The 27,393-nt window shown below is 37.6% G+C and overlaps 1 protein-coding gene across 1 annotated transcript; it reads left to right on the top strand.

The window, feature by feature from the left end:
- Positions 1-337: 337 nt before the first annotated feature.
- cers2b (ceramide synthase 2b) lies at positions 338-23,949 on the top strand. Its single transcript, XM_059340092.1, has 11 exons — positions 338-814; positions 9,483-9,656; positions 11,207-11,324; positions 11,409-11,527; positions 14,432-14,489; positions 14,764-14,814; positions 16,063-16,155; positions 16,945-17,073; positions 18,406-18,512; positions 18,676-18,829; positions 21,150-23,949. Exons 2-11 carry the CDS (start codon positions 9,484-9,486, stop codon positions 21,297-21,299), a joined length of 1,152 nt encoding a protein of 383 aa, XP_059196075.1. The 5' UTR covers positions 338-814; position 9,483; the 3' UTR covers positions 21,300-23,949.
- Positions 23,950-27,393: the final 3,444 nt, after the last annotated feature.

Below are 27,393 nucleotides of genomic sequence, written 5' to 3'. Positions count from 1 at the left end.
TGCACTTACAACTGGCTTTCTCAGCTTGTCTACATATCATATATAAATAAAGTTATGACTGTAAATAAAACGTGTATTTTCAATAAATAGATGGACTCCAGGGGGTTAACTCATTCACATTTATACAAAAGAGGGGGTCAAACTTTTCTTCCAGCGGAAACAAAAAGCGGATGTGTGTGTATATGTGTGTGTGTGTGTGTATATGTGTGTGTGTGTGTGTGTGTGTGTGTGTGTGTGTGTGTGTGTGTGTGTGTGTCAGCCAAATGCTCTCATGTGCTTGGACGTCATCTCGGGTCCCTCCCTCTCCGTTATCCCCTCACTCCTCCCTCTGTCTGCTCCTCTCACTGCGCTCCCGTGCCGGCCCGTCCTCCACCTCTGCCCGGCCACACACCCAGACAGACCCCGCCGACTCCCGGGGACACACAAGTGGAGAAAAAACAGCTGGGACACGACGAAAGAGAGAGAGAGAAAATAGGCTGTTGGGAGGAAAAATAGCGGGTCGCATTGCAGCATCTCCAACACTCTCCCATCTGTAGACACTTTTTTTGTTTTCACCCCTCAGCAGTGGTTTCCTACAGAGGAAAAACAAACTTTTGTAAGCCATGGAGAGATGTAAAAATCTGTCCGGATACTAAACTTGGTGACAAACTGCGCCTTTCTGAGCTCCAGCAGCGGGCTGGATACTCAACAGGACCGTTAGGTTTTTAGCTAGCTAGCTAGGTGGGACCCGGACGACTTTGTGGAAAAATACAAAAACATTTCTCCCTTGCCTGCAGGCCAGTTTTTGCGCTCCATTACGGGGGAAAACACCAAAGTAAGTACCGTTTCACTTTCATGTCGTAGAGTAGACATTATTCGTTTATGTGCGCGTGAGTGGGTTACGCTCCGCATCCTCAGTTCGCCCAGACGTCATCACGCATTCACGTTAACTGTTAATTAACTATTACTAACGGGCTTGTTGTTGTTTATTTAACTGTAAAAACCGTATCAATGTCGGTGTATGTTTGTAACTACCGTAAGTGAAAGTCCATTAACCCTCTGGAGTCTCCAAAAGCACCAAAGCATGACTTCTTCATCACAGAGCCCTACTGTAAATTTACCTCTAAAGTTCTGGCTGTAAACTCCATGAGGCCAGTTTCAGTTTGATGATGATATACCAAGTAAAACTGGAGACAAGCTCAAATATATTTAGTATCAAATGATAGAACTGGATGGAACCCTCTTATATGTTAGATTTGCAACCTTTGTTCACATTTGCAACATTTAAAAACATTTATTGAGCATGATAGTGTTTTGAAAGTTACAAAAGAAGATTCAAAATCACATTTTATGTTGGACTAACGGACTAAAAAAGAAACAAATTAGCAAAAAAAGACACAAAATGACAAAGAAGACAAAAATGACTAGAAAAAGACACTAAATGACCAAAAAAGACATAAAATGACAAAAAAAGACACAAAATGACTAAAAAAAAGACACGAAAAGTATTCAAAAATTGACAAAATAGCCCAAGACTCCATAGAGTTAATATCTGTTAATGCTTGTTTGTGTAACATGAAGACAGGGGGGCAGCCGGGCGCATGGCCCAGTGGTATGTTGGTTTCTAAACTTTGCTAACTAGCAGCAGATTATGTCACATTATCACTGTAAAGCTAACACAGGCCACGGTTACACCACCGAGAAGTACAGACAGAAATATACCGGCTGATAGTAGTGTGGACTCTTTTAAATGACATCTGTTTCCAATTACAGTGATTTGTTTCAGTTGGGACCCCTCCTGCTGCCACCATTGTGGTCTTCACTGAGCTTTTCCACTGTTTCCATTTCTGTGTAGCTGCAAATCCCACCCTACAGGCTGGGGCAAGCTAGTCCCCACAGACCCCAGGGGTGTGCTTTTAGTCATATCTGACAGGTGCTTTATTGTCATTCCTATTTGTCCATCAGTTGACCTCATGTCAGTGTTCTTGTTTGTGTTTCTATTGGTGCTTTATAGAAATTACAGCTGATTGGTAAAAGCACCCAATTCTACCTACAGGGTTCATACAGGTGCTAAAAATCCTTTTCAAAGTCAAGTTTAAGCACTTTTCAGGCATTTTCAGGTGCATCTTGTTGCGGTAAATTACTTATATACAGTGTATACGGTATACTTGTGATTATTTCATTTCTGCATCACATCAAAGTAGATGTTACTGTGCTATATACAACCAAAATTAAGAAAGCATTCTACAGAAGAGTGACAAATTAAAGCGAAACATGTTTTCAAAGTTATTGACCCTAACAACCTCTTATCAGTGTTTTCTGTTTCTGTTATAAAGCTAGTGCTTTATAGAAGTTACAGCGGATTGGGGTTCCCAGTAGAAAGCACCCAATTCTGCCTACAGGGTTTATATAGTTGCTGGAAATTCTTAAAAACACTTGAATTTTAATCTGGTGTGTGTTATATATACAATACAATAACAATCAATAAGACACAGTTTGTACTCCTTTTTCAAAGTCAAATTTAATCACTTTTCAGGCATTTTCAGGTGCATCTTGCTTAGGCAAATTACAAATATACAGTGTATACAGTATAATGTATACATTATACTTCCTATTATTTCATTTCTGTATTACATTAAATAGATGTCATTGCTATAAACAAACAAAACATGTTTTCAAAGTGAGTGTTCTGTTTTAATTAGTGCTTTATAGAAGTTACAGCTGATTGGGCTTCCCCAATTCTGCTCCTTGAAAACACCTGCATTTTAATATGGTGTTTCAAAGTTAGAAAAGTTTGACTTGGATTTTGAATAAAGTGCTTGAACAGCTTGACCTTTAGGTAAATAGGATGCCAGTTTGACTTAACAGGTGACACATTTTAAAACATGAAAATTTGTTGTGTTGTTGGTCATCCATCCTCTTAAAGTAATATTAGTGTTTTTTTTTTCTCCAGATGACATTAATTACATAATTAATAATGTTTGAAGATATTGCTATGATTAGGAGTGTCACAATATACCGATATTAATGATAAATTTGTTTTTTTAAATATGAAATATTAATATGTTTATAGTACACACATGATAATGTTGTGTAAATAATCCACCAATAGCCTCTTTAATCATTCGCTCTTTCTGTTATCTTTATGAAATGATGATAAGAGATTCTCTCCACCTCCCCTCGTATTTTGAGTGTCATACATTTGCTCAAACAAGATACTGCACAATAAATAAATAAACTAAATAATTTTGGCCATAGTAACCATTTAGGGAAAATCTGATATCAGGACAGCTCTAACTATGATGTTTGTCTCTTAGTTTATTCTTCAGTATGCAGTCTTTGTATGTTAAATTAGTTGGTAACACAGGGGTTACACTGGTAGGAAAAGGACAGTGACAGAAAACAGCCACATATCAAATTATAAGTGATTAAAGAAGTCATAAATTGAGATATGGTGGCAGCTTCAGCCACTGGAAATCCTGATGAATACAATTAGTAAAGTGTTTTGTTTTTAACCAGATGACATTTGTTTATACACCATCATGAGCTTGTCTTCATACTCAAATGTATGCAAAAAAAATAATAGGCAAATATGCATGCATGTGTGTTTTAAAACTTTGCATCCAGGTCAAACATCAGGTTAATCATTGGGGAACGTCCTATGACAGCCTGACAGTAGTGTTAAAACATTATAACATTAATCAAATGGCAGAGTGAGAGAAAATGAATTACAAACACTTTTGATGATTGATTAATCATTTTAGTCCTTTATTAAGCATTTGATGCTTCCAGCTTGCTTCTGTTATATATCGCTATAAAGTGTACCGTATGTTTCTGTGTTAGGGTCAATTTCATCGACAGAACAATCAATCCTAAAGATCATTAAGTCATTATATTAATCAATAATGAAGCATACTGTTCCCCAGACTATAAGATACTTACTTACTATCAGTGATTGACAATTTGAAAGACTAACTAAATAATTCATTATGAAAAGAAACTCTTTTATTGATGAGAGCTTTGCATCCAGGTCAAACATGTTATCCCCACAAACCTCTGTCATGTCTGAAACTCTTTAGTTTTGGGTTTATCTCTCCCTAATCTGGACAGAAAATAACCTCATTTATCTTCTGTCAATGATTACAACTTCTACATCTTCAGCTCTGTTCAATGGGTAATCAGTAATTCAGTTTTAGACAGGAATCATTACCATTTAGAGTTACAACTCAACAGAAAGAATAGCCTCATGTATACCCAGGGGCCATCTAATGGCTTTGGCCAAGGTAACTGTACTTACTCAAAGGGAATAATTGGCCTGAATCCAGTCAGAATCAACATGACAATATTACCCCCACACCTCCCAAACAGGCCTTTTCAAATCAGTCTGCTGAATGATTGAATTTCCCCATTAATAATTCATGAGGGTCACAGATCAGTGTCAGAGGTATTGAAGTTGACTGCCTTGTGATCTCTATCTACAACACAGAAGATTGATTAACAATGATGAAACAGTCCAGCACAGACTGGCTGTCTGCCCTTGGGATGATTTTACATTTTCTCCCACTTGCAGAATCTGCAATCTCTGTGTTTGCCCAATCACTGTATCTTGTACTTTATTAAAAATGACACAGAACTGTCTGCAGTCAAACCAAGATTCAGAGGAATGTCCAAAATGTGGAGGATGTGTCTGACTCATCCTCAGAAGCCCCTTTAAATGTCCAAGGCATGACTTCAGTTACAGCTGGTAAACTTTCTGCAGAGAGCTTGCCTGAACTGACCCTTCAGCTCACAATATGTGCATTCATGATATTTTACTGTGGCTGCATGACTGATGTAAGTACGCATGGTTGAGATATTTAATACCCATATCCTGCTGTAATCTATAGTTTGACTGATAGTTTTTGAAAGCCGATATTTATGTTTTGTCAGTGGTCAACGGGCTGTAATTTATTATGTCCAATAAATGTCAGAAAATACCGAAAAAGAAAGAAAAAAATTTAAAATCTTTGAAAGGCGAATTTGACCTACTCAAATAGGCAGATGTATCCACCCCCCAGTCCTTATAAAAAATATTCACTTACTATCTATGTGACAGAGAAATCATCAAATATTTTCATTCAACAAGCTGGAACCTGGGAATGTTTGATTAATTTACTGGAATACATAAAGGACTGAAACAACAGTTCTATGCCTCATTTCATTTTACTTAATATATTTGATAAAATGTATTAAATATAAATGTGTCCTTGATTTTGAGGCAGTTGTTTAAGTAACTTATACTAATATAAAAATGTTTGAGATAAAATCTACTTATTTTGATCACATTAAATATAATCTTTATGTGTATGTAATTCTAAATCAAGAGAATTTTGAATGAATCCAACACAATAGAATTAGTCCGTTTTTAATTGACAGGCACTTCCTGTGAAGTTGTTATTAACTCAACTTGTAATGTAGTTAGATTTAATTAATAATTTTGTGTGCAATCTGTTGCCTAAATTTTATTGAGTAGCTATTGTTTATCTTTTTTTACAAATAGTATAGTTAAATGCTTTAAATATTATCAACTCTTTTAGAAAAGGGACGCATTACATAATTTTACTACAGTATTTGAGTCAAGTCTGAAGCAGCTGATGAGTTTGAATCTGACCTGTGACCTTTTGCTGATTATCGTCCATCTGATCATTTGTTCCAATAAAAAATAATCCAAAAAGCCCTCATCCCTGCAGCACTTCTATTTAAAGCATTTGTATACGACAACTTTGCCTAATTATATAAATGCGCTCTGAATTTAACAAAATTATTTTCTAATTCAGAAAATATCTAATCCAAGAATAAGTAAGCAAACAGAACAACCATTCAATATCAACTTTCCCTATCTGACAGACCTTAACTGAGGACTACGGACACATTTCAGTCAGTACTCAGAGAGTATTAAACTCAACACCCTGTCTATACCCTACTGTACTGTATTTAAATGTGAATATGAGCTACAGTAAGATTCAAGGACATGAAAGAATTAATGGCTGCTCACTTATCACACTGACTCAGCTTCATTTTGACTCTTTTGTCTCGTGACCTTTTGTGATATCAGCATGTAGTCGATGTGTCTCTGACTTCTCAAACTTGAGTTAGTGAAAACTCAGCTCTGACCTCTCCTTGACGCTGTCTAAGCTTTCTGTCTTCTTTTTTAAAGTTCTGGTTTGAATGAGTCAGCTGTCAGTGAGCAGCTTAAGTATGGATGGATATGAGTAAGTGGTAGTTATGCTCACATAGATGGCATGTTATGAGTGAATCACTGCTACCGCCTCATGACTTATTTTCCTCTTGTCGACTCACTCTCCTATCATTCAGATAATATATTGTGTGGCTGTAGCTCCATAAGATGTCATTCATCCATGGAGAGAGAATGGGAGAGCTGATGGCAGTATGTTTACATTCTCTAAATAATCCTGGATGCTGTACCAGGTTCCAGTCTGGACTGTTTAGGTTTTCCTCTGAGGCATGTTTCCTTTTATTTCATCAATTTTCTGAGAAACTACATTATATGTCTGTAAACTCTGTGGTACAGCCTAGAAAAAACACATCAGTAACATCTGGAGCTGCCAGCCCGAAGCTGAATCTGTGTTTACTATCACCACATCCTTGTAATCTATATTGATAGTGAGGAAGAGAGAGGAGACAGTGAGAGGACTTCCTTTCTCCCTCCCCTGCCAGAGGCATCCTTTATTTTTATTGGACCTTTGAAATGGTCAGAGTCTGGTCATATGATCCTGTGGGCCAATGAAATGTGCTGTTAGGAAAGCTGTGTGGGGAAAAGAGTTTTAACATGCTGAATTCACTGGATGATCTCAACTAGAAACTCTAAAAGTTTCCTCTTGAATCCTAAATCGCCTCCACCCGACAGGATTGCAAAATATGAAGATTTTGTCTTTGTTTAGTTTTAAGTATTTCCTCCCTTGTTGAGCTTAATTAACAGTTTATTTAATCACTTATTACACAGATAAGTCAACACAGTCTCCCTATCTACAATCATGAGCACTGTTGCCCTTTGATCCATCTTTACATGTACTCAGAAGCTCATTTAGTTATCTGTTTTTGGTTAGATTACACTGCTTCTTATGGAGCCAGACATGCACACAAACAAGCTGTTCAGCAGAGCTCAAAAGATCTGGCAGGACACTCCAGAAGAAGTGAAATGTAGTGCTACTGAAGTGGAAGAGTTGGCAAAATAACTGGGAAAAATATGTCACCCTTCCCATCCACCACCACCTGTGCTTATGAGAGAGAGAGAGAGGGAGAAGGGAAAGCCCGTGCTCGGCCAGCCATGCTGTTGCAACAGGAAACGGGGGCCATGACTAACATGACATGATGTGGAAAATAACCGACACACTCAAGCATGACACTGTCTCATGGACAGTGTCAGAGGCTACAACTCACAGCAGTATGTTTTATATTCAGGATTGACTATGGAGTGTGATTTATAAGTGTCAAACACCAACAGCTGATCTGAATAAGTTGTATTTAAAGGATTAATAATTGGGGACTAAGGCGGCATTCATACAAGATACAGCAGTACAGCAAAAATGCCAGTAATCCCTTTCATTATGAGCGGGTGTTGCAGTGGATGCTGGAAAAAAATGCAGCGGCCTGCGGGTGGGGAAGTTAAAACATTTCAGAGAAATGCAGCTCGAGGTCACAATAAAGTATAAAAAACCATGAGGGTAATAAACAGAACACAAGCACTATGGTGACGTTCCTGGAAAAAATCACACCCCGCACAGTGACCACTTTCCATCAGCCATCAGTGAGTCCAGACAGGCTGGGCAGAGCTAACGCAACAGACTCAAGCCTTGACTGGCTCGTGTTTGAATCGGTGTACTGTTTTTTCCCGTGACTGCAAGCGTTCGTGTTAAATGGTTCATAAGGCCGAACAAACAAAGAAAAAAGTGATGACTACTGATGATGAAACTTTAAAATCAAGTAAAAGTGAGTAAAAACACACCTTTTACTGCTTATTACCACAGGGGGCGCCAAAGAGAAAGAAACAGAAATCTTTGAAACTATGAAACTTTTAGCTATGTACTTGTGTATCTGCATTTAACATTTTTTAAATTGGTAAAGCTGAAACTATTTGGTAATTAATTGATTAGTACATCGACAAACACAGTAAAAAAAATGTAATTAATAAATAAATTGTCAAAGGTACTTTTTAGGCAAAAATGACGAAGTCTGGTTCTAGCTTATTAAATGTGAATATTCTGCTGGTCTTCTATGATGACAAATCATACAGGACATTTTAATGGGATTCTTTTTTGTAGAATAAATGCTCAATGAGAGGGATTATTTAGATCATTTTAAAAAATGAAAGTAACTTTTTAATAGAAAACTGTCTTTTTTCCACTTAAAAATGTTATTAAAAAGTAATATTTTTGTGACTTTTATGCACAAAGCACACTGTTATTTAGTTTAAAAGTCCTTGTCAAAGTTGTTTTACCACACTGCTTCTCTCTAGGCAAAGTTATTTAAGTTCTTTGCATTCAAGTCTAATTTCAGCAGCATATTTTAAAGATTGTCAAGGGAGGGGGAAGCATTACACATAGCTTTGGCTCTCGAGGCCGAAGAGGGAATCCTTCTTGATTACTGGCGCGGAGCAGCAGTAGGGTGGGGTTGGGAGTGGAAGTGAAGCGGTTACAGGGCTTCGGCATTTACAGCTGCAGTGGGTGGGAGGGGAGTTACTGTAGATCTGCAAGGGGACTCCAGAGATGGAGCGTGTGGGGGCGCCCCCGCTGCTCTGCACATATGGATGAATCATGACTCACATCCCTCAGACGCTAGTTCTCCCTTTTACTCTTTTTCTGTGCCACTCCCTGAACTTAGCAGCAGAAATATTCATCTCTGTAGTCTCTGGATGAATAAAAAAAAAGACGCTCACAGCTGCTGTCAACTGTTAAGCAAATTGCAAGTGTTGAAAGCACGAAGCTCAGTTGTTGGTGTGATTTTCTCCTCCCTCACGTGGGCCTCCTGAGTTGAGCTCTGCATGCAGCTTGTGCTCTGTTATATGCATTAGGAAAAACCTACAGGCAGGCTTCCAGTGAGAGGGAATCGCTGGTGCCATCATCTAATTCTCTTAATTACATGGTAGCAAACATTCCCAATCACAGATGTCGTCCCCTATACATAGCCAGGCCTGTATAGCTGCTGCCTTTAAAGCCCCCAAAGCAAGCCCCTATAGACTGCTTCTGCATTCAGTTTTTAGGTGTAACCATATTTTTTGGGGTGTGGATTCTGCCTCAAGAACATGAATGTGTATGTTGGGCCTCTAACTTTACAGCCTAATAAAAAAAACAGATATGAAAGTTGAAAAGGTGGCAAAACAAAACAAAACAAAACAAAAACACAGCATCAAAATTCTGCTTCAAATATTCCCAGTTTTCCTGAAGCTTTCTAGCATTTGCTCATGATAGAGTTGGTGCTGACTCCTTGTGTGTCCTGTGTTGCAGGATGCTGTCCGGGCTGAGCGAGTGGTTCTGGCAGGAGCGGCTGTGGTTTCCAGAGGGCCTGGGCTGGGCTGACCTGGAGGATCGGGATGGACGAGTATACGCCAAAGCCCAAGACTTGTGGGTGGCGCTGCCCATCGCCCTTTTATTCCTTATTATCCGTCAGATCTTTGAAAGGTCAGTCCATTTTTCATGCTGTCTTACTGGATATCTGTGGCCTTCATCTAAGTCTTTGATTATTCATTCAAACATTTGCTTTGCCGATATTTACACATTTTTTCTGTCCTTGTGTCCAGTCTAACTCTTGTCTTTTTCCCTTGATTGATGCCTTCTCTTCCTTTTTATTTTTCCTTTAGTCTCATCCTCCAACCTCTAATCAGGTTATTTTGCTCCAGAAGCAATTTTTTGTCCCAGCTATCATTTAATATTCCCAATGCTGTGCCCGACTTTATAATAAGTAGAGCGCCGTTCTTTCAAGTGACTCATATTGTTTATCACACAAGTACAGTGTTCCTGTTTCCAGTAGCTAATCTTGGATATCAGACGATCGTTACAAAGTCCACCTGTAATTTATTGCTAATGCCAAGAAGCCTTCTTCCTCATTATTGTTTTTATGCTTCCATCAGCGACAAAGGCGTTATATTTTAGGATTGTTCCTCTCATTCTTATCAACTCAATATCCCTGGCATATCTAAAGGGAATTTCATTAAAGTTGGCACTTGGACAGGATAAACTGATTCAATTTTGGTGGTCAAAGGTCAAGGTCACTGTGATGTCAGAAAACACATTTTTGGCCATAACTCAAGAATTCATATGTAAAATATGACAAAAATTTTACACAAATGTCAAAGATGACACAATGATGAAGTGACTAATCCAAAAGGTCAAAGGTCAACTTCACAGGGAAATGATAATGTTTGTCAAAAACACTTTCTGGCCATTATTCAACACCATAAGTCAAGGACAATGATGTAATAAAGACTATTTTACATTTAGTCTGATACTGAATTGGTGAATTTTTTAGAATTTGTAACAAAAAATGTTGCACTGTCACCTATATAATGGGCCTCAGGCAAGAGAATTTTCATGTTCTTATTTTAACTGTCTCTTATTTTGTAACTTATAGTTTATATAGGATTTTAAATTCAAAATTCCTTCTCCTACAACAAGTCCAGACCACTAATTTTGTGCAAAAGAGGACATTTTTGAAATACCAGAAAATTGATGTATGGGGCAAGTTCTCCTGTGTCACTCAAACAAGCCACTATAGAACAAATCTGCTCATGTGAGGGGTTCTTGCCTGAAGGCCAGTGTCTCTTGTGGAGTTGGAAAAGATCAAATTCTCAGTACAGGGTTAGACAGACGCATTTTCCAGTAATTGTCAGCCCCTGATCACTTATCTTAAGAGTCTGACCTCACTTTTCCTAGAAAGACTACCTGGGGAGACAATTAACAATGTCACAGCTGAACCCTACATTTTGGCAAAACACTGAAAATCTCCCAACAGCTTGTTATGCACTGCAGTGACTCATACACTCTCCTCTTTCATTTTATTTATTTATTGTTTTATTTTTACTATTCTTTCTGTACTGTTCATGTCACTGTATGGTTTTGTGATGATTCCAAAAATGCTAATAAAAAGCGTTTGCATGATTCTACCCTATACTGTCTTTAACCTCTCTGCATTTCATCTCCTTTTAATCTCGACGACCTTTTTGTGATTGCAGGACGGTGGCTATACCCTTGGCTTCTTTGCTCGGGGTGAAAGAGACAGTGCGGCTCAAAGTCCCTCACAACACCACACTGGAGTCCTACTACTGTAGCATGACCAAAAACCCCACACAGGTACAAACCCATACACAAACCACATGCTGTGTGTGTTGTTAGGAAATGAAATACTTCAACTGGACCTTTTTGTGCTCTTCTCAGACTTCAATAGCAAGCCTTTGCAAGCAGACTGGCTTTTCAGAAAGACAAGTGCAGCGATGGTTCAGGAGACGAAGGAACCAGGACAGGCCGAGTTTGCTCAAAAAGTTTCGAGAAGCCAGGTAAACACGTGCACACACACAAACACACACTTTTCTTTAAACACACGTCCGTAGCACGTGTGGGAGCAGGTTGAAACAGCTGCCTACCCTTGCGTTCCTCCGGCTATATGAGCACATTTCTGAGGGCAAAAGTAGCCCTCTATTTTTAACATGCACCCATTACAATGCCACTCTGCTGCTACCATGCCTGTAGCCGCGACTCTCCTCTCACACACACAAATCCATTCACACTCATTAGATCAGGACCACAGCAGCAGAGGCTGTGTCACCGCTGTTGGTTATTTTTACGCGTGAGCATTAAGTGAGTTAAACCAACACCATGATCACCTGATAAAACAAGGCTACTGAAATTAGTGTCAGCTGGCAGGATTCACAGTGTGGCAACAGATGACCCTTAGAAAGTATGTACAGATAACCATATCTATAACAGTGCCATAAACAGCACCAGATAGCATAATACAGGCAAATGTTCAGACAAACTCTTTCATAGGTGATCTGTTAGTGCATTATTCCGCCCCATGTGTTGTGTGTAATGTTTAACTTCTCTGTAGGAATGTGACTGTCGTTATCATTAGCTCCATCGTCATGGTCATTGTTCATGTGTGTCGAAACATCCATAAAAGCTTTTTTATGTAAACTAAAGGGTCACTTCACCACAATTACAAGAAGACGTTTATTTGCTAACTTACCATTAGGTGAGTCTACATCGCTGTTATCTTTAGTCAAACAATCATTCTGAAATTAATTTTATGAGCATGATAAACGCTGTAACTTTACAATGTTATTGTACGCATTAGCTTGGTGGCTGGCAGTAGACTGTAATAAGCTGGATCAATATTATATTATTATTATATATATATATAATATCAAACTACGGCTTCCCTGTTATGAAATGGCATTGATTAATGAAAAGAATGATGCTGTGGCAGAAAAAATGCTGTATTACTGTCACTAAGTGTAATTCTGTGACATTGTATGATTTACAATTACTCTCGAAAGATTCATCTGGTGTTCTCGTGGAAGTTAGAGCAACTAGAGGAGGTAAAGGTTAAATGACACCATTGACAGTCAAGTCAAGCAGTGGAACACGTGTGAGTGTGTATGCCATAGGTCTGGTAGCTGTCAGACATTTTAATGCAGAAATGTCACATATTATACCTTTCAAGTGCTCTGAAACATCTACAACATCTAGCCAACTTCATCAGCTGAGATTGTTTCTGTCACCCTATAAAAGGTGATTAATGGTGACACTGTTGCTGAGGAACTTTTCAAACATCATTTTTAGATTTTTAGAGTTAAATTGACTTTCATTGGTTACGCAGGAGGCAGAAGTCCTACAGAAATGACCAGGAGCAAACATGAGCAAATAAAGCTAAAACTATCTGCACAGTTAAATAATAAATCTAAACGTTTTTTGTAACTTTGGTGAAGTGACCCTTGAATCTGCAAGAAGATGAATCCGACTGGCGTGTGTATGCCTCTGTGTGTGCTCTGTACGTGCGTGTGAAAGATGATATTTAGGCAGATTTATGTCCTGCATATGATGTCCGTGTGGATGCGTGCAAACATGCATGTGACTGCATGTTTGACACTCCTCAGGGATGGTGTGTGTTTCACTGTGCGTGTTACGGCATTTCTCCTCTGAATCAGTCTGTTGTTTGTGTGCACACAACAGGCTTTCTGTTACTCTGCCTTATTTTCCTCACTGGTGTATCTCTCACACTCTCAGCATCTCTTCTTTCTCTGTGTTCACTTTTCTGTTCCTGTGTTTCTCTGTGTGTTTGTCTCTACTGATGTGTGAAATCCTCTGTTTACACCTGTAGAGGCTGTAGAAGCAATAAATGGGGGAGGCTTTGTGCTCACGGTCAAATAAGTGTGCCATCGGTGACTATTTTGACGCCAAGATACAAAATTGCACAAGTATTTTTCAAGTTAATGGAGTATGCGCAGCTGTAAACAGGATTATTAGTGGAATACCCATTTTCATCAGCCATGTAAACAGCCAAGTACGACTATTTGAACGATAAATCATATGGACTTTTTCACCTGATACGATAACCAATAATTACGGGCCTCATGGCTAATACTGATTTTAATAATAATTTCACTTTTTTTAAAGTAAAGTGTATTTTATTCAAACCTGGGGGTAAGAAAGGCTCAGACATAGTGATTTAGATAGATTATTTAATTTTCCATAGCTCAAACCAAATCTAACTGACACCAAAACAAACAGTTCTGACTATTCAAAAGTTCCTTAATTTTTTTCTAGTAAATTCAAAACTTAACAAATATACTTTGGCTTTTAATAGAGCATTTTTCCAAGTGAAATAATGTTTCATAATCTGTCCAATCAGATATGTCAGCTTATACGCAGTACATGTTTATTGGTTTATAATTACTGTATCAGAGTGTCCAAATTCATCGGCTTTAATTTGATTGTTGGTATAATACATAAAATTAATAATAATAATATTGTCTTTTTAAAAAATATGGGTGAAACGTATATATAATGTAGTCACTGTCTCTGTTACAGGATATTAAAAGAGAGGATGCTGTGTGACAGCTCTCATTGTTTGTCAGCACGTGTTTGGCTCTGTTTGTGTGTGTGTGTTTGTGTGTGTGTGTGTGTGTGTGTGCGTGTGTGTCCTGGTTTGACATTCTCAGCGTGGTTCACCAGATTTTTCCAGGCTGTTCATTCAGCCTGGCAATTCTTTCCAACTGGCACTCTTGTGTGAGAGCGTGTGTGTGTGTGTGTGTGTGTGTGTGTGTGTGTGTGTGTGTGTGTGTGTGTGTGTGTGTGTGATGTGATGTGTTTCTGTGTCTGCTGGTAGAAAATGTGTCTATTGTCTTATCCCCATTGACTGAGTAGAAAGTGTCTTTGTATGTGTGTGTGTTCTCTTGCAGTTGGAGATTTACCTTTTACCTTCTTGCTTTCATTGCTGGCCTGGCCGCCCTCATCGATGTGAGTACCGCCATGTTAACCTCGACCCCTCCCCCCTCCTCCTCCTCTTCCTCCTCCTTCTCCACTCGTCTCTCTATGTTCACATGCTCATTCTGGCCTGCCATCGTAACATGAAGGCTTCCACGGTCGTCTGTCTTTTCTTGCTGTGAAGTTCACCTCTCGCACCGCAGCACTGTCAGAGGGGCAGCGTTGACTCATTGCCATGCTGAGTCAGTTGATATAAATACACCTGTCGAGCTCTGCTGTCTCATTCACATCGCATCTCTCCTTCCAGAAACCTTGGCTGTATGACCTGAAGGAGATGTGGCAAGGCTTCCCTGTGCTGGTAAGTGTCTGGGATGGCACCAGGATATCTGCAGAAAAGTCTTAAAAGCATTGAATTCAGTTCCCTCACAAAAAGGCCACAGAAGGTATTTAAAAGTCTTCTTCAATTAATCTTATCTCTTCCCTTCCAAACATTTTTTGTATGTGCATGTTGGCTTTTGATGGAAATTGAACATCTATAAACTGTGAGTGTGAGACTTGTGCAACAGTTAATTTTGCTACGGGAAGTTGTACAATACTTGTTTTGTGGAGATTCAGTCAGTGCCATCAGATCTGTAGCAACTTTGTTAATGCATCTATTCAGTTTCATTTCTGCCATTTCTCTGAGTCCAGGTCATGTTAAAGGGATAGTTCCGCTTTTTTAAAGTGGGCTTGAATATGGTACTTATCCACAGTGAGTGTATTACCTACAGTAGATGGCAGTACTGAAATAGAAACTAGACAATTTGCAGCAAAATGTATTTTAGCCACCTAAAATATCAATATCAGTTTAAATGTTTAGTGTATAAGTGTACATCTTCTACATGGTGTCTGCTATATATATATACTGATGTCTGCTTCTCTAAACTGTGGGCATGCCGACCGCCATCTCCTGTAGGGGAATACACTGACTATGTCAGTACCTCATACAACCCAATTTTTTAAAAATACCTTTAAATATTTAGTTATGTTACTTGTAATTATTGTTCTATACAGCTGGGCAAATTAATTACAAAATGTGACATACATGTTGACCAAAAAGTTATTATTTGACTGGTATGACGATATAAAAAAAAGGTACAATGCATTGTGATATTAAAAAGGTCTTTAAGAGTCTTGCATTTGATTTGATGAACGCAACATTGAAACATTGAAACCCAGATACACAAATCATTAAGACACTGTCTTAATATAGAGTTTCAAATAGAGATGAAAGGATTAGTTGATCCATTAGATAATCAGTTTATCAACAATATTTTTTTCAAGCGAAATTACAAAAATGAACCAGTTTGTCTCTGTCATCATTGTCTTGTCTGTAATATCAAAAGGATATAGTTGAGTCTTTTCATCTTTGCCTTACAAAACAAAGTTTTTTAATGTGTCAATTTGGGCTAAAAAAATACAATTTTTCACTATTTTCTAACAGACCAAACATTTAACCAATTGATCATCAGTAATGGTGATGATAATAGTTACTTGCAGCCAACATAGATTTGCTCACATTAAATTATGGATTTCTGAAAGTAAAACTCTGTTTCCTCTCCCTCAGACTCTCCTGCCATCTCAGTATTGGTATTACATGATAGAACTGGGTTTCTACGGCTCTCTGCTCTTCAGTGTGGCTTCTGACGTCAAACGCAAAGTGAGTGGATTTTTCTCTGCACCTTCTCAGCTCAGGTGGTTTAAAACAACACGACTTTCATGGGAACAGAGGAAGAGAACAGTAACTGTTAAAAGTCACAAATCATTTGTTTTCCACTTTTATTATGGTTATTACATCGTGATTAACTGGCAGGCAAAGTCTGTTCTTGCTATCTGATCTGTTTTTGATCTGTTATGGACTGCAGACTGGACATTAGACTGTTGTTACATGACATGTGCTTGAACGTGTGTGTGCGTGTTTGGACTTTGCTCAGCCGGGGTCAGCTGAGCGCAGTGGGGGTAAATCTTGCCAAAGAGGCACAATGTGTTCCTCCAACACATTACTCCAACCTAGATGCCTCTTAAAGAGAATTTTCCACTTCACACTCACACCTATTAAAAACATGTAACACACAAATATACTGTATACAGCTCCTTTAAATCAGGACTAAAAACACTATTGTTTACTGAAGCATACTTTTAACTTTAACACTTATCTGCTCTGCTCTACTGCCCTTACTTTTTAACTACGCAATGTTTGACCTGTGTTTTTATTATTTTATCTCTTTTTTTTATCCTGCTGTATCTTATTTTATCCTATTTATACTTTTATTTCTATTTCCCTGTTTTCAATTGTGTCTTGCTGTTTTTAATGTGTATGTAAAGCACTTTGAATTACCTTGTGTTGAATTGTGCTATACAAATAAACTTGCCTTGCCTTGCCTTGTATATTCCTAATGTTTTCATTTTCTTAGCATAACAACAACGTCTCCCTTCTCCTTATTTTTAGGACTTTAAGGAGCAGATTGTTCACCATGTAGCGACCATCCTCCTCATCAGCTTCTCCTGGTGTGTCAACTACATCCGTGCTGGAACCCTCATCATGCTGGTCCACGACTCCTCCGATTACCTTCTTGAGGTAAATGTCATTCAATTCAATTCAACTTTATTTATAGAGCGCATTTCATGCACAAGGCAGACTCAATGTGCTTCACAATGTATACACATAATTACAGTTAAAAAAATAAAATAAAATAAAAAACACAGAAAAAACTAACAAAAATCAATTACAAATTAATTGAAGAGTGCAGGTAGACAAGCTATTCCATATTCACCACATATACACTTACTTACTCACATGTGCACCCACTCCCCACTCCCATGAATGTCATTCATACATTCATAGTATTTTGATTAGCACACTTTGGCCAACTACATATGAATGGGGCCAGTGTGAATATTCATCACATTATATTTTATATGGATGTCATTTATCTATAGCAAAAAAGTCTGTTTAGACTGTGAACCTGCTGTATTACTCCTGTCGTTTAAGTTTTGCTGAGTGCACTCAGACTTTAAGACAATTTCTGACACATTGATGACACACTGCCACCCTGTGGAGGAAAATACACTTAGGTTTTCTTTAGTTAGGAGGAGGAAAACTGCCAATATTCATTATTCAAACTAGAGTTAAGTTGTCAGCTATTGTTTTTATTTAGTCATGTCTTTGTATGGGTTTTTTTAATCACATTTATCAACTTTATCCAGTTTTTCTTTAGTCAAGTTGAAGAAAATCATAGACCTATTTGAGTATAATTTTTGTCAATGAAAACTGTTGACATTTTAGTCTTTGGGTCATCAGAATATTTCAGTTAATCCAGCCTTACCAGAACAAATAATTTTGTAATTTTAGTTAAACTTATGTCACATAAGATTTTATAAGATAAGAATAATAAGATCTTAAGATAAGATAAGATCTTATTATTATCTGATGAAAAACAGGGTGAATAATTCAGCATGCAGCTTTGAAGAAAGTGTCAGGTCTAATAGTCTAGTATAATAGTATTAATTAGAGAAATAAATCTGAACATATTCTGATTTGCATATTCATTTTTAACCAGCACGATTTCACTATTGGCCTGGGGCAATATACTGTTTTTAAAACTATTATAAAACAACAGGAGCTCCTCCTGACTCATTCTGAGCTGCTGGTGTAGTCCTGATAAGACTCTTTTTGAGATTTTTGTAAATTATTTTTTTTTAAACTACATTTAAATCTTTTTTTTTTCATCAACAATATTGTATGTTGATATAGTCAGTTTTTAATGACTGAATCGGTCCAATCTAGTGATTGTCACGTCTTAGTGGACAAAAAGATTGTTTACTAACATATTTAGTCACAGTTTTGTTAACAGAATGAACATTGATTGACTTACTTGTTGATCATCTTGTTGTTCTTTCTTTCTCCCAGTCTGCAAAAATGTTCAACTATGCTGGGTGGCGAAACGCCTGTAACTACATCTTCATTGTATTTGCTGGAATCTTCATCATCACTCGGCTGGTCATCTTCCCCTTCTGGTACGCACACACATACACACACATACACACACACACACACACACACACACACACACACACACACACACAGTAGTGTTTAAAACAGTTTTAAAATGTCATTTTAACATGCTCCTGTATGTTTTTTAAGTTACCGTAACCTTAATCTTCACTGTCTCTGTTGCAGGATTATTTACTGTACGTGGGTTTACCCAGTGACCATCTATGAACCTTTCTTTGGTTATTACTTTTTCAACGGGCTTTTGATGACGCTGCAGTGTCTACACATCTTCTGGGCTGTCCTCATCATACGCATAGCAGTGCGCTTCCTCACCAATAATGTAAGCAAACAAAGAAATCTCATGCAAAGTTCAGGATTCTGTTTATTTATCCATTAAATCATGGATATATTTGTGCTCACATCTGCATCATCCTCCACTGATTGAAATACAAATATACAATGAACAAGATAACTTAAAATAATAGAGAATAAAGGCAAAAGAACATTTTTCATGTACTGCACATTGGAAATCTGCAGTTGAAACATTTGAAATACTAAACTAAAACAAGTTCAAGTTAAGTTTTTTGTGTAAGCACCGAATGAAGTTCGAGTGAAAGTGCTGACAGGTGTTGAAATGTGATATATTGAGCTGCAGTTGAAGTGGAAATCCTGAGAGAGCGTATTGCCAGTTCAATGTATGAGCTGAAAAACCCATGTCAGCTAAAGTTTCAACCAAATCATACACTGAAAGCAGCTGGATAAAACCATGTATAAATACTCAAAGTTGTTGGAGCTAGAGGGACTGAAGAAGTTTTTTTCCCGGGTAAAGTGTCACTTCAGGTGAAAGCTGTGATAGGAGTTCAGTGTAGGTGTAATAATAATAGAAATCAGATCGACTCTCAGTTAAAGGATTGCACTCTTGTTACATTGTCAGACTCACAATGAAACGGAAGATCAGAAAAAAAGCAATGCTGCAAAGCCAGAGTTACCGTCTTTTTTTATTCTACACATTCTTAATACTAGTCAAAACTTGATGCCTACATTACCCACAATGCAACTCTACCAGTGACAGTTCAGTTGGAGATTTGGGTGTGTGGGTGTTATACTAGTAAGTTGAATTACAAGCCCAAACCATAACAGATACCATAAAACTATAAGTAGATGAAACTTTATTGTCCCTCATTTATTTTTTTGTTTGGGCTTCCATGCTGAATCAACACATTTTACTTACATAAAAGACGAGGGTAAAACATCTACAGGAGACAAGAATCATACCCGAGGACATTAAAATGAAACACACCGTGTTGCTCAAACAGATTTTAAGTAATATTAATCTCTATATCATCCTTATTTATTTGATCTGCCGCTATTAAAATTTTTATTGAGGGAGGGATAAAATTCATTTTAAATCAACAACATTGTGCTGTAAACCTCCTCCCAACTGGTTGTAGCTGGCACTTAGTGTACAGCACATTGGATGGGTCGGTTATTATTTTGTTGTCATGCCTTACAGTCTGTTCATAGGTAGCAGCTGCAGGGCTATCTTACATCTGTTATCTCCCATGCAGTCTGCATAAGCAGGACTAGTTTTGACTTCAGCTGCACAGAGACTTTACCAAACCAAGCTGTGATGCCGAATCTAATTAGGCTCTCAAAGACCGCTAATAAAAGACAACCATAAACCTCTGATCAACACCATGAGTCCTGAGTTGCTACAAGAAGTGCAAACACCATTTACTATGTCTGTTTAGCATTGAAGACCACGTGGTTATCATCAAACCAAGCTGCAAAAACTCTGTAATATCACTTCTTCATTACACCCAAAGTGGCATTATCACATTATATCATGTGAGAGTTTAATGATGTCTCATTAGTGTTTAGAGTAAAAAGGACAGGTGAACTAACACAGTCCTGGGGGGAGCCTGTGTTCAAAGTTCAGGGTGCTGAAAGATAAGCATTAACACTGACATGTTGTTCAGTTCAGTTCAGTTCAGTTCAGTTCAGTTCAGTTCAGTTCAGTAGTCCCTTTATTGTCATTGATCAAGTAACAAGTACCATTACAACGAAATTGGCCATCATCCTATCCAAACGTACACAACACACACAAACAGTCAATATGACGAAGGTAAACAGGACAGGACGACAGGGTGAGAAGAGAGAGAAATACAGCACACGTGAGGAGAGGAAAGGAGGAAAAAAGCATGAAAAAAACCTCAGCACATGAGCATAATAATACATTTTCACAACAACATGAACAGGCTTTTGACATGCCACATGGAAAGGGGTTTACAGTTTTTAAAAAATGGTGTTATAATAATAAGATGTTTGACATTGAGTTCATCCAGCTAAATAACTAATAGATGTGGCTGGAGAGTGCTGAACTAGAATGCAGAAATAAAAGTGTTAAGATATGTTAAAAAATAATATTATATTCCATGCTAGCTATGAACGAAATATAGGAATATTAAAACCCATGTCATTTTGCAGATGTCTTGTGCACAATCAAATGCACACACACACACACACATACACACATACATATTTTCATGCGTGCAACTGGGTGGTTTGAATTTGTTCTGACACTGTCCAGAGCTCCAGTACAGTTAGAGAATTGAATAATGACGTTGTTGTTTTCTGTCTTTTTTTTTTTCATTTTCCAGGAAAAAGTTGACGATGAAAGAAGTGACAAAGATGAAACAGATGAGTCAGAAGAGGAGGAGGAAGAGGGGGCTAAAAAGGCCATGAAGAAAAATGGACCAGTGCAGAATGGTCACACAGTCCACAACAACAACCACAGCAAGAGAGAGTGAAAGCAAACAAGTGTCGGGACGAAAGAATGTGAGAAGGACTCATATCCCTCAGTAGGGGAGCAGGAGGGAGGGATGAAAAGAGAGAAAAAGAAGAAGGGATTGTGGGTGAGGGAGGGGACAAGTCATTCCCTTAAAACCAAGAACAGCAGGTATCCTGAGGAAATTTAACACTTTTACTTTTGCACACCACAAAAACACACTCACACACGTTCATTCGTACTTTTAGAGGGCACAGAGATCCAGCAGATGATATACACTTCGTTAAATGGCATGGCTTTTTTGCTCTGTCGTTAGAGAAAAATGTATCATTGTCAGTGTGTGATGTCAGTCCCAAAATTTCAAAGAGACAGGAGAGAAAATGGACAGAGGAGGGGGTGGTGCTGCTTCTACTTCAGCTTTCCTTGTTCTGTGTGCCTTAGTGCCAGCTAATGGCTGATTAAATGCCATTTCTAAAAAGCTTTCTGCTTTAATCTTCTGTTGCTTTATGTCGTCGCACCTTTTTTTTGGGGAACAAAAGAGAGTGAAAGTGGTTGTCAAGAAAATGAGACAATGGGGCATTTAATTCCCTAATTTTCTGTCTATGCAATTACGTAAGTGTTCAGCTATTGCAACGTCTTTGCACAAACACACCGTGTCTCTTAAATACTGTAATAACTCGCAGGAGGACTATGTGCCTCTGCTCTCCAATGCGGCCTGTGCCATTTAAAAATTAGTTTGCCTTGTAAGGTTTAAGGAGCAAATTTGGTGCCAGTTTTTTAGATAAACATCAAGAAAATCTTACTCTCTTTTTTAAATGTCTGCTATATTCTTAATCCAACGTAGCTTATATGTACAATTCCTTCTTCCAAAAGTGATGTCTGACCCGGGAGGGTTGTCATCCTCAGTTCTTCGCTGCTCGAGCAGTCAGAAATTTATGGAAGCCCATTTTAGCCAGTAAAAGAGAAAAATAAGATGAAAATGTTGCTTTTTGGTGAGAAAAAAAAGCTCCTGTAAAGGTTTATTTACACCAAGGACGGAGTTTGATTTTATGTGGGAAGATTACATACAAAGTCAGTGCAAAGGTGTTAATGTTGTGTCACAAATATGTGATGATCGCGCAAGTTGAAAATTTTCAACTCAGCTGGGAAATTTGCTGTGTCGCGGAAGTCTATCATGATGAGGTTCTCCTTTATGGCACAACCCTGATCGATCTGAACGCAATTCAGAAAAAAAATTGCTTGTGTCTTGCATCATGATGTTATTATTTCGGCATACTTATTATCTGTTTATAGTAGCGCCATCAATCAATTGAATCATTTAAATCGCAATTGTCCATAGTTAATTGCAAAGTAATATTGTTTAGCTGTTCAAAATGTACCTGTAAGTGAGTTTATTAAAGAATTGAATACGCTTATCAACATTGGGATGGACAAAAATGCTTATTTTATGCAAATGTATGTAGATTTGTTATTGACAATCAATCAACAACACAGTAGTTAGAGGGCTGGAGTTACATCCAGGAACTACTTTTCCACTGCTGGTTAAAATAATGCACTGTCACTCTAAGGGAACCTGTGATTGCTGAGTGAAGTTTAACAGAACTGGTGAGTGGAACCATCAAAATCTGTCACAATCGTGTGGAAAGGCAAAAATTCACTTTGAACAGACAACTTCAAATAATGACTTCTCAAACTTTCTCGAAATGAAGATTTTCTTATCTTGAAATAATGGCTTTGTATCGTAAAATAATGAGAAACTCTTAAAAGATACTGACTCATTCTTTTTTTTTGTCAAGCTTAGATAAGCAAGTCATTATTACTGGGAAGTTCATCAATAATGACTCACAGGATCTTTTGTTTCTTCATCACATTGGCGGAAATGGGCTTCCATAGAAACACCCAGACACGACACTGCAATATGATTCTTAACTTCCTGCTAGTTTTGACAAAGCTGAATGTTTTTCCTCTCTGGTTTGGCTGAAGCTGTTTCATCCAGTTGAGTCTTGAATCTGCCACCCGCTAAAAAAACGATGACTCAGTAAAATCACTGCGATGGTCGGTTGCTTTGTTGAAATACAGAAGTTTTACTAAGTGGAATGGAATGGGACAGATAAACCACTTCCAGATTTTATAAATGTGGGCCAGATTTCTTCAGTTCACTGCCTTGTAGCCTGGGTTATGTTTGTTAACCTGGGTTAGAATTTTAAGTGTTGATCCAAGTGAATGATTTTACGGTATGATTGTGTGTATGAAACGGGTTTTATAGGTATTTGATGTTAAGGAGCTAAAGTTTTAGTGTTTGAGATTGGTGAGAAATTCGAGAAATGAGTGTTGCAGTTTTGTTGTTTTGCTTTAAAATTGTTTGTACGTCAAGTGCCTTATCTGTAATAATGTATGGGAAGCTCTCTCTCCTGTCTTCATGTCTGCTCGTTTTCTTTCCTGTCTCCACCTCTCATCACAGATCCAACTCTAAGACTAGTATATCCTCCCTCCTCCCTTCACTGTCTCATCCATTGCTCACTCCTCTTCTTTATAAAAATACCTTCCTTTCAGTCTCACCCTCATTCCACCACCACCACCACGTCCTTTTTTACTAACCCAGACCAACCAGCAACCTCTCTTCCCTGGTGATACAGAAGAAACAGCTGTGTCCTAATTACAGTGTTATTTTTTTTCTTATTTTGTATTTTTTTTTGTTTAATGATGCCTAAGTATTGTTATTAATAATAAAAGCAAAGATCATGAATCACAAATGAAAGCACGCTTTTTTTTTGGTGAATGAATTTGTTTATCACATCTGACTATGGTCAAATTTTATCACTATGAAACCACAGTTCATCACTTACATTACTACACTTTACTTTTTTGAAATGTTATATTTGAATATACAAATGGGGAATTATTTAGTGAATTTGGTAGAAATTTACAGACAAATAGACAAAATGTACTAAAATATATATATAAATGTGTATTTTGGAGGTTTTCTTTCCACTAGTCTGAAAGGAGACATGCACTATTCTACATACAAATCAAATATAAGCTAATAATATATGAAGCAATGCTTTAGATTTGTGGGATATAAAGTAGTTAAAATCAGCCCCACACTGACTACAGTGAAATGCAGCATAATGTAATATTATATTACACTTTAAAAAGGGGTAATTCCACATAATAAAAAACTTTTTAAAGCTTTGAGTATATTTTCCTGATAATATTAATGCAGCTATATACTTCAGGAAAGAATGTCATAAAAGAAGACTTTTACAGCTTTACCACTGTACTTAGGTGACATTACCAGTGCAGGGCTTTTATCTGAAAATACAACATTTTCACTGATGCTACTTTAACTTAAAAGATAAAGATCTCAATATATTGTGATTGTTTTTGAAGGAGATTTCCATTTTATATTTTTTGAGATCACATTTCGCCCATACAGTGAGCCCTTCACAGGATGGAATAAGCCCAGTGCGCCCTAAAGAGCAACCGTATGTGTATACCACGGAGACCCAGCAGAGCTTTACTCTGTTGCCTTCGTAGCTTTCAAGTGTTGCTTTGTTTCATTTTCAAATATGATAAATAAGGGTTTAGAGTTATGAAATTCAGATTTGTGGATAATGGATTTTGTGTGTTATATTAATATTCTGAGATTTTATTGTCATTCCTTTTATTGAAAACAAAGTAACATATATTATATATTATATAATAATATATATATTACCAAAAGTAATAAGTCCTTCCTATCCTCTTTGTGGCCTCTGGGTACAGTGCCAAAACAGATTAAGTTTTTCTGGGAATATAATAATAATATCTGTGTGTAATTTTAGATTTTTCAATTATAGGGTAAATTCCTAACATCTCTCTTTTTATCCTTCACAATGCACCCAGGTACTTAAATAGAAAAAAGACAACCAGCTAAACACAGAATCATCTGAGCAAGTATAAGAAAAACTGCACATATAAGCAAAAAAAGGACATCATTTAAATTCAAAATTACTTTATTTTTCCCTGAGGGGAAATTCAGTTAGTCTGTTAGCTCCTGCAAAAATTAGACAGCCTAGGAGCAAAGGGTGTTTTGAATCTCTCCCACCTGTAACAGAGAGTGAGAGAGAAGCCGTCCACTGCTGTTTTTTTTTGGTCCATAAAGGTTTTGTGTAGCGGATGATCCGGGTATTTCAAGACGGCCTCCAACATCTTGACAGGTCATCTCTCCACCTCCTCCTCCAGTGTCTCCAACCACAGAACCAGCTCTTTAGACCAGTCTGTCCAACAGTCTTCATCTCTGTGTGTGATGCTGCCTCCCCAGCAGACTACAGCATAAAACAACACACTACCACCACCACAGACTGATGAAACATCTACAGCATCTCACTACATATGTCAAAAAGATCTGAGCTTCCTTCCCCTTTTTGTAGAGTGTCTGTGTTTAGGGACCAGTCCAACTTATTAGCCAGGTATAAACCTTACAAACACTTATGACTTGGCACCACCTCGATCCACCCCACAGGTATTCACTGGCTGAAGAAGGGGCTTGAACCTGTAGATATCTATGATAATTTCCTTAGTCTTTGAGGTGTTCAGGAGGAGATAGTTTTTGTGACTCCACTCACTAAAGGCTTTTATCAGATCCCCTATATTCAGATTCCTGTCCATTCCTGATTATTATTGTAATGTAATGTATTTGAAGTCCGTTGTGTACAGTGTGAACAGGAATGGAGCCAGAACAGTGCCTTGTGGAGTCCCTCTGCTGCTCATTAATGTCCCAGAAACACAGTTTCCCAACCTGACACACTGTGGTCTTCCTGTCAGGTAATCTGTGATCCAGGAGATAAAGGAAAGGTCCACTCTCATCTCTGTGAGCTTGTTTTGAGTAAGTTGGGTTGGATGGTGTTGAATGCGCTTAACAAATCAATGAACATGATTCTCACATAAGCGCCAGTTTCCTCCAGATGAGCAAGTGCACAGTTGATTGATTGCGAATTTATTTGAACACAAAATAAAAGATGAACAATTACAAACAAACGAACAACAATAAATAAGACAAGACAACAACACAAAATGAAACAACAAGACTTAACACTTATTTGTGTTCAAAAGGAGTGGGAAGAAGCCAAAGCTTATTGTATCCCACCCCTTCTCCCTATGTTAATTTACTATATTCAGTTATATAACAACAATAATATCCATATATATGTATGTATAACATATAGAAATGTAGTATATAAACTTATTATTACCATTATTAACAGACATAACTTGTTATTAACTTACACACACATAAGTACACATACACCCATGTAGTCACAATGAGACAACAATGAACAAACAAACAAAACAACAACAACACACAAAAAAGAAAAATAGTAATTATACATTTAAAAAATAAAACGTCAACAATAACCACCTATTGTCATTTCACACACCCGTTCTCATCCCTATATCGTGTGAAGACATGCTCTTTATATTTGATTTTGAAGTGTTTAATGTTTGAACATTGTTTTAATTCTTCACACATCCCATTCCATATTTTTACTCCGCTATTTGTACGTATTTTGATGACTTTAAAGTTATTTGACCCCCTCAATTGATGTCCCCCGACCGTTAAAGAAGTTTCGTATATTAATTGGAAGTAAGTTATTAGCTGCTTTGTACATTATTTGTGCTGTTTGGAATTGAATTATGTCTGTTAGTTTTAACAATTTTGATTGTAAGAAAAGTGAGTGAGTATGGTCCAAATAGCCTGCTTTGTGTAATTTCTGTATTGCTCTTTTTTTGTAGAATAATTAGTGATTTAATTGAACTCATGTAGCCTAATTATTGCCCCAGATCTCTGTACAGTAAGTGAAGTAGGGTAAGACAATGGTACAGTATAGGTTACAGATAGTGAATAAACAAATGAATAAACAATATATGCAAGTACTGGATGATTGGTCCAGTGTATTTATGGTAAGATAATCTGTTTGGATCACTGTTTGTCAGGGTGACAGCCTGAACATCACTAAGAAATAGAAATAAAACCCATAAACCTCTGTGGTTATTTAAGGGGACAGTAAGCACACAGCGGGGCGGAGCTAAACATGGATTTCCCAGCACCTCACGTCATGTGTATCTGTCTTGCG

This window comes from Centropristis striata, chromosome 8 (genome assembly GCF_030273125.1).
Source record: "Centropristis striata isolate RG_2023a ecotype Rhode Island chromosome 8, C.striata_1.0, whole genome shotgun sequence".
NCBI classification, from domain to species: domain Eukaryota; kingdom Metazoa; phylum Chordata; class Actinopteri; order Perciformes; family Serranidae; genus Centropristis; species Centropristis striata.
The sequence above is the reverse complement of the archived record's forward strand: the minus strand, read 5'-3'. Positions and strand labels throughout refer to the sequence as shown.

Bases quoted from the DNA above. Each gene is read 5' to 3' on its own strand.
- cers2b (XM_059340092.1), top strand. From the start codon at position 9,484: ATGCTGTCCGGGCTGAGCGAGTGGTTCTGGCAGGAGCGGCTGTGGTTT. The intron at 11,528-14,431 runs GTAAACACGTGC...GTTCTCTTGCAG, and splicing joins AAAAAGTTTCGAGAAGCCAG to TTGGAGATTTACCTTTTACC. The intron at 14,490-14,763 runs GTGAGTACCGCC...CTCTCCTTCCAG, and splicing joins GCCTGGCCGCCCTCATCGAT to AAACCTTGGCTGTATGACCT.